This window comes from Leptonychotes weddellii, chromosome 15 (genome assembly GCF_054177405.1).
Source record: "Leptonychotes weddellii isolate Sample4059 chromosome 15, ASM5417740v2, whole genome shotgun sequence".
NCBI lineage: Eukaryota > Metazoa > Chordata > Mammalia > Carnivora > Phocidae > Leptonychotes > Leptonychotes weddellii.
The window spans coordinates 36,363,824-36,371,464 of record NC_138383.1 but is presented as its reverse complement, the minus strand read 5'-3'; the positions used below and the strand labels follow the sequence as shown (position 1 = coordinate 36,371,464).

The 7,641-nt window shown below is 57.1% G+C and overlaps 2 protein-coding genes across 2 annotated transcripts; both read left to right on the top strand.

Annotated features, from left to right (window-relative positions):
• Nucleotides 1-421: 421 nt before the first annotated feature.
• VTN (vitronectin) lies at nt 422-3,370 on the top strand. The gene is made up of 8 exons (XM_006731575.3): nt 422-638; nt 732-851; nt 928-1,203; nt 1,283-1,422; nt 1,667-1,823; nt 2,018-2,170; nt 2,589-2,936; nt 3,174-3,370. Exons 1-8 carry the CDS (start codon nt 575-577, stop codon nt 3,284-3,286), a joined length of 1,371 nt encoding a protein of 456 aa, XP_006731638.1. The 5' UTR covers nt 422-574; the 3' UTR covers nt 3,287-3,370.
• Nucleotides 3,371-3,463: 93 nt separating this feature from the next.
• SEBOX (SEBOX homeobox) lies at nt 3,464-6,268 on the top strand. The gene is made up of 3 exons (XM_031026229.2): nt 3,464-4,722; nt 4,864-5,024; nt 5,165-6,268. Exons 1-3 carry the CDS (start codon nt 4,692-4,694, stop codon nt 5,543-5,545), a joined length of 573 nt encoding a protein of 190 aa, XP_030882089.2. The 5' UTR covers nt 3,464-4,691; the 3' UTR covers nt 5,546-6,268.
• The last annotated feature ends 1,373 nt before the right edge of the window (nt 6,269-7,641 follow it).

The window sequence follows — 7,641 nt, the reverse complement described above, 5'->3', positions numbered from 1 at the left end:
CTCCTTTCACTGCCCTAAATACACAGTGGGTGGGTGAGACAGTCAGAGATGTGCCTGATCAAACAGATCACAGATAAATAACCATTTATGGAGAATGAAGCTGGCGCTGCTCCAGGCACTGGGCATTTCGTCTGCTTTAGCTTGTGTAACCCCCACCACAACAGGAGGCAAGAATTATTAATCTCACTTAACCAAAAAGAAAGCCAGGGCAGGTAAAACCATTTGCCCAAGGTCACACAGCCTGTGAGTGGCACAGTGGGCCTTCTTTATGTCCTCCAGATCCACTGTGCTGTTTCCCTTCTGTTATGACACGAGGCTTGGCAAGGATCCTGTTCACAGTTCTCCCAGGCCCGGAGTTCCAGGAATGTGACCCTTTGCTGCAGCAGCCTCTGGGGCCCAGGGCACTGGGGGCTGGGCCAGAGATTGAGCAAACAGCAGAAAAGGCACAGCTCTTTTTCTCTGGCTCCTGCCCTCCCAGTCCCCACCTCGCCCTCCCTTCCTCAAGCATCGAAGTGGAGACCTCCCTCCAAGAGCACAGAGCCCAGCTCACCTGGCTAGAAGCTAGGGGCCTGCCATGGCCTCCCCAAGGCCCCTGCTGCTGCTAGCCCTGCTGGCCTGCGTTGTTCTGGCTGACCAAGGTGCAAGAGGGGATTGGCGGCTGTTCGGGCCAATGGAGGGTGGGCAAGGGTGGTCCGGGCTTAGCCATGCCAACTAACACCTCCTCCCCACAGAGTCCTGCATGGGCCGCTGTACAGAGGGCTTCAACGCCGACAGGAAGTGTCAGTGTGACGAGCTCTGCTCTTACTACCAGAGCTGCTGCGAGGACTATGTGACCGAGTGCAAGCCCCAAGGTGCGTCCAGAGGGGCTGGCTGGGCCAGGGGTCCCCTCTGAAGCTGGACACTCACCACCACCCACTCTGCCCGCAGTGACTCGTGGGGATGTATTCACTCTGCCAGAAGATGAGTACGGGGCCACTGACTACCCCGAGGGGTCGAGAGGGAGTGTCCTCACACAGCAGGAGAGCACCATGCTGAGCCCTGGCCTGCAGACCCAGCGTGAGGAGTCTCCTGCCCAGGAGACCTCAGAGCCTGAGACCCATGCCGAAGACATCCCTGAGTCCCCAGCAAAGGAGGAGCTATGCAGTGGGAAGCCCTTTGACGCCTTCACTGACCTCAAGAATGGCTCCCTCTTTGCCTTCCGAGGTGACTCCAGGGGCACGTCTTGGGGGTAGGGGTCTGCCCCTGGAACATCCCCTCCTTCACACAGCCTCCCGCACTCTAGGGCGGTACTGTTATGAGCTGGATGAAGAAGGAGTGAGGCCTGGGTACCCCAAGCTTATCCAAGATGTCTGGGGCATTGAGGGCCCCATTGATGCTGCCTTCACTCGCATCAACTGTCAGGGAAAGACCTACCTCTTCAAGGTACCGGGCCCAGGGGCTGTGGGTCAGGGTCAAGGGTGTCTAGGCAGGGGTGGAGGGCTGCTGTGCCCAGGACTAGGGTGAATCCCAGCCTGTGGTCCCTGACTGGGGCTCTTGAGGACAGGCAAGCCCAGGGCTCCATGTCCCGGGCGACAAGCCTAGAATTGGGACTGCTGCCTTGGGTGGGGGACTCTGCCTGTGCCCAGCCAGCTTCCTCCTCACTCCCTCCTCCTTCTCTACCCCTTAGGGTAATCAGTACTGGCGCTTCGAGGATGGTGTCCTGGACCCAGATTTCCCCCGCAACATCTCTGAAGGCTTCAAGGGCATTCCGGACAACGTGGATGCAGCCTTGGCTCTCCCTGCTCATAGCTACAGTGGCCGGGAGCGGGTCTACTTCTTTAAGGGTACTAAGGGAGTGGGTGCGAGAAAGAGCAGGCAGTGGGGTGGTCTCGGTTTGCCTCCACACTCCTCTAGGGTCAGGGTCAAACTAGGCTTGCCCCCTGCCAGGAGCTCCTATCTTCAGCAGCCTTGGGGCTGGCTTTCCAGCCTTGCTCACACGTTCCCCCCCTCCACTCCCCCCACCGGCTTCCCCGCTCAGGGAGACAGTACTGGGAGTACGAGTTCCAGCAGCAACCCCGTCAGGAGGAGTGTGAAGGCAGCTCCCTGTCTGCCGTGTTTGAACACTTTGCCCTGCTGCAGAGGGACAGCTGGGAGACCCTCTTCGAGCTTCTCTTCCGGAGCAGACCCTCTGGTATGGAGGGAGGGCAAGTCTCGCTTTCTCTTCCTGGGACCCTCTGGGGAGGGGCAGGGCACAGCAGGCCAGAGGGGGCTGTGATTGCAGAGCTATGGATCAAAAGCTGTTTGCTCAGGCCAGACTTTGTTTCTGTTGACCTTTGGGGGGAGGTCCACCTGGACCCCACACGTTGGACTTTGCCTAGCACAGCCAAGGGCATAGCCAGCAGGAGGAGTGACCGTGGCTGAGGCAAGTGGGGAGGGCTGTAGTGGAGGAAGGCCAGGAGAAAGAGCACTGAACAGGGAGTCAGAGGGCCCGGGTGCTGTGCTCTGCCATGAGCTTGCGGTGTCCTTGGGCAAGGCACACAGCCCACTGTTGGGCACCAGATGAACTCTACAGGCCCCCAGGGTTCTCATTAACCCATCCCCTGCCACAGGTGGTGCTGGACAGCTCCGGTTCATCAGCCAGGACTGGCTTGGTGTGCCCACGCAGGTGGATGCGGCCATGGCCGGCCGCATCTACATCTCGGGCTCAGCTCCCCGATCCTGGGCCAAGAAGCCCAAGTCTAAGTGGCGTAGCCGTAAGCGCTACCGTTCACGCCGTAACCGTCACCGTGGCCGAAGCCGCAGCCAGAACCCTAAGCGGCAATCCCGTTCAACCTGGCTGTCCTGGTTCTCCAGTGAGGAGAGCAGCCTGGGCACCTACAACTATGATGACTACGACATGGACTGGCTTGTGCCTGCCGCCTGCGAGCCCATCCAAAGTGTCTACTTCTTCTCACAAGGTGGGAGCCTCTGCCATCCTTGGAGCTTGTCTAGCTGGGTCTTCCCTGCTGTCCCTGGTCCCCCATGGGCTGAACATGGCCCTTGGGTGCTGACTCCAGAAAGCCAGGGTGGGAGTCCTTAGCTGCATTTTGGATGTTCACTTACCCTTCCAGGAGAGACCCATGTCTTCTTTCTCAGGGCAGGACTGGGCAGGGCCAGGCTGGGTCTCACACACCCTCTCCCGACCTCTCTTCCAGACAAGTACTACCGAGTCAACCTTCGTACACGGCGAGTGGACACTGTGAGCCCTCCTTACCCACGCTCCATCGCCCAGTACTGGCTGGGCTGCTCAGCCCCTGGCCACCAGTAGGAATCTGAGCCCACACAGCTGGGCCCTCCACTGCTCCTTCCTCAACCTCTTCCTCCCAGCCCAATAAAGATCCCTTGACCCTGAGTTTAAGACTACTGTCCTGACTGGGGTGAACAGGCAGGAGACAGGGATCTGCCTGGGGAAAGGAAGGGAGGCTGGGCCGTCACAATGTCTTGGGGGAGGAGAGCCACCTTGTGTCCAGTCCACATTGAGTTCAGGCCCTCTCCATGAACCCAAAAAGCTCTGGGCTGAGGAGGGCCTCATGAATGCTAGCCTTCCTCCTGAACTAAGCAGCCCCTACCAACCTACCAACATTAGCAGGAGCTTGAACCCCACTGATGATGACAGGAGCTACCAAGTGCCCCTCCTAGCCCTGGGCTTGCTTTGCCTCTTGGAGTTGACTAGGGTCTTGGAGGAGAGAGAAGGGGCAGAGGGAGGTAGGCTTCTGGCTTAGCTTTCCTGCCCATCCTGAGCCTGCAATGTGGTTAGCCTAGGGAACTGGTGTGCTCCCCCAAACCCACCCCTAGGATGAGCCTTTCTTTGAGGACTCTGTCTTGGGTCTGGGGTGTGCGATACTGAAAGTTAGAGGAGAGGGAAGGGCAAGAACACAAAAGAAATTCAAACGCACCCACTTCTCTTAGAAAAGTGGCTCCAAAGACTTACAAGGATGATACTCTGCAAATACAAACATCTTTCTTAGAATGCCTTGATTGTACCTGTGGAACCTCCTCTGGTTCTAGGTTCCTGGACTCCAAGAAGCCCATTTGGGCTTTCAAAGGGTTGGATGCAGACGAGTCTCTAAAGCAGACCTGAGGGCAAGCTGGTAGTGACATCTGCTCCCCAGCCCTGCTGAGGGCGGGGTGGCTGCAGTTCACCTGCTATCCCTGTCATCCCTGTCATCACCTGCCATCCCTGTCATCCTCATCCTGCCCAGCCTTCGGTTGTGGCATAGGACTCCACCCACTCTCCCTTAAAGGTAGCCAGCGCCAGGGCACTGAGGGCTCCAGAAGGGGCAGGTGAAGCACTGGGAGCACTAGAGAGAGGGATTTTTTCGGCTTCCTGGAAGGAGTCCTAGGAAGATTTTCACAAAATACAGGATTTCAGACACAGACACAGACACAGACTGCTGGAGTCCGCAGGGCTCGGACCGGCTTCCTTTATGAAGCCCCGGAGGAGCAGGGGCCACAGAAGTTTTGCTCCACCCATACCCACACAAGCCCCAACACTGCCCCTGGCCTCCCCTCCTTCCTCTGGGACGGCTCCGCTCCCCTCAAGCTGGACATGAAACCTCTCCCCTCCTGGAGGCGGGGCCAACCCTCTGAGCAGGATAAAATGCCAGGAGGAGGGGTGTGGTGCAGGCACAGCCTTGGCATGGCCCTCTGGCTCCTCATTCTCCGCCAGCTCCATGGCCAGCCCTGTGGATGCATCCTCACCAGGTGATCTGGTGGGGAAAGGGTGGGCAGGGGGAGAATGTGGGGAAGGTGGAAGCGAGGGAGCAGAGAGTCGGCTGGGAGTTTTGAGGCTGGGATGGAGGCTCTTGCAGGGAGTACTGGCTTGACTCCTACTCTGGCCCGCAGGCCATGCCAGTGGGTTGGGTTCCCCCCGGAGAAAGCGGACCACCTTCAGCAGGGGGCAGCTGTTGGAGCTGGAGCGGGCATTTGCAGCACGGCCCTACCCCGACATCGGCACCCGTGAGCACCTGGCTCGGGTCACCTGCCTTCCTGAGGCCAAGATACAGGTGAGCAGTGACCCCCTCTCAGGGTGGGGGTACTCTCGCACAGTCCCTTTTTTCTGGGTATCCCGCCTCCAGGTTTTGCTTTCCCTGTAGCTGGGGAAGGGGGAGCTGGAGCCAGAAGAGATTCCTTTTTCCCTTATTAGGTGTGGTTCCAGAACCGCCGGGCCAAGAGAATCAAGAATAGGAAGGCAGGAGGCCTAAGCCCCAGGCCCGAGCACACCCAGAGAGCCCGATCTCTTCCAGACACCCTCCAGCAGGCCCGGGAGCCCCGAACACTAGGCCAGCTTCCGCCCTCCAACAGCACACCTCAGTGTGCCTCAATGAGTCGACATGCCTCCTGCCCAGCTCCTGGCTTGAGTCCAGGGCAGGGCTGGGCAGGGGCTAAAGCTGTAGCCCCATGGGGACCAGCTGGGGCTTCAGGGGTCCACCTTTCTTCAGAGCGAGCCACTCCCCAGACCTCACTGGGCAGCTTATCTGACCTCATCTATGCCTCCGCCATCGTCACCAACCTGGACCATTCCTAATCGAAGCCTAAAACTTGGGAGACCGCTCCTCTGGCTCTGCGGCCCACCCTGCCCCTTAGGACTAAAGACATCAGAAGTGGATCCCCCACCCCACCTGTTACACAAGGGAATTCTCTTATCAGAAGGAAGGTTAGCTGAGGCATCCCTCCCTCCCACTGTCCTCCAGGCCGGCCCAGAGTCCCCAGGGCCTGGCTCCTGCTACACAGCGCCCTGCCCCTCCTGGAGCCTACGCCCATCACCATGGCAGGAGGTACCTTCAGAGAGATGGGTAAGGGCCGGGTTGTCCACCTCTCTGGAGCCAGGCCTGGCCCTCAATTCTTCTCACCCCGGCTGACAACACCTCCTCCCTCCAAAGAACGGGCAGCCGCCCCTCACTTTCAGGCCATTAGCTAGCTGCTAGGTGAGTTCGGTGAGGAGAGCACTGAAACGAATTCCAGCCTGCTGGGAACCAGGGCCCCCTCTTCTGACCTGCCACCACCTGGACAAATTAATTGGAACCATGGATCTGAAGAGGAAGTGATATTAAAGTAATAAAGTAGAAAGAGGAGCCCAGGGCTTATGTTCATTTAATTTTCACAAAGATCAGATCGGCTGCCCTCTGACCTGAGGCTGTGGAGACAACCTGACAGATTTAGCGGGGGGGTGGGGGCGTGCGAGCTGGCAACCTTGGGTTTTTGTATCACCATCATCTGTAATACCAACTAATCTCCAAATAAAACCCAAACACTATACACTTAATCTGGATTGTTGTGTGCTGCAAATGAATGGGGACAAGTGCCGTTTGCTTTTGAGATGTATCTCCATCACCTAATCCCTAAATAGGGCCAGGTTTCACACAGATCCTGGGTGGGAGGCATTACCCAGGCTTCTACTGGGATTAGAGGGACAGTTAATTGAAGGGCTTAGGGCTCTGGCTGGGAGATGGGAGCCTCTGCCGGCACGTTCTGCTCCTGCTCCCACGGCTTCCAGGCCGCTCCAGCTGCTTCCATTTCTGGAGCTGCTCTGCTCCAGGAAAGCATGGAGTTTGCAATCAGTCTGGGCTGGATTCAAATCCTGGCTCTGCTATGTAACCTTACAACTCTCTGAAAGTCTATGAGCCTGCAAAAAATGGGGGGTGATAATACTTGTCTTCTCTCCATTTGGGGAATGAGAAGCAAAAATGTTAAGTGAAGGGCTTCATGTGGTGTGATGCGTTATAAAAGCTCTCAATTCACCGGAGGTGCCTTCCATCTCCATACAGCAGGCTAGGAGAAACTGGGAGGACACCAAACTTCTTGATCCTCTGGCCTCCTGCCAAGAACTCCCCTTTTGCCCTGGGAAGCCCTGGGCCCAGACTGCACTGGAGAAAAGTATGGGGTGGTGAGAGATGGAGGAAGTGGCTGAGAGCAGAGAGAGTGCTCTTCTCTGTGACGAGAACCAGAGGACAGGCCACCTTATTGCTATCTCCAACTCTGCCCCTGCACGCGGAAAAACACTTTGCACGGTGAAGAATCCCTTGGCAGAAACTAGGTCTTCTGGGCGCCTGGGTGGCTCAGTTGGTTAAGCGACTGCCTTCGGCTCAGGTCATGATCCCGGAGTCCCGGGATCGAGTCCCACATGGGGCTCCCTGCTCGGCGGGGAGTCTGCTTCTCCCTCTAACCCTACCCCCTCTTGCACTCTCTCTCTCTCACTCTCTCTCTCTCTAATAAATAAATATAAAAAAAAATCTTAAAAAAAAAAAAAAGAAACTAGGTCTTCTACCTTTTGATCTCCAGCAGCTAGCACAGTACTTGGCTCATAAAGCAGTTCTCAAAAGTGTTCAAGGCCACAGAAGCCTGCTGACTTGTGAGGAGGGGCTTGGGATCAAGGTAAGGACCCCATTCTAGTGAAACGGGTGTGTGTGTGGAATGACCCCAATCTCAATGTGAGAAGACACCCTGCGGCAGAAGCTGTTTGAGGGGGCCTGCTCTTTATCTAACATTTACAAGCCTTCCAACCTTCCAATCCAGGTATCTGGGGGGTGTGAACGCTGAAGGCTATGTGGTCCCACACGCTACCTGGCCCACAGAGTTCAGCAAAGTACGATAGCCACAAATCTCCACAAACTTTCAGTGTAG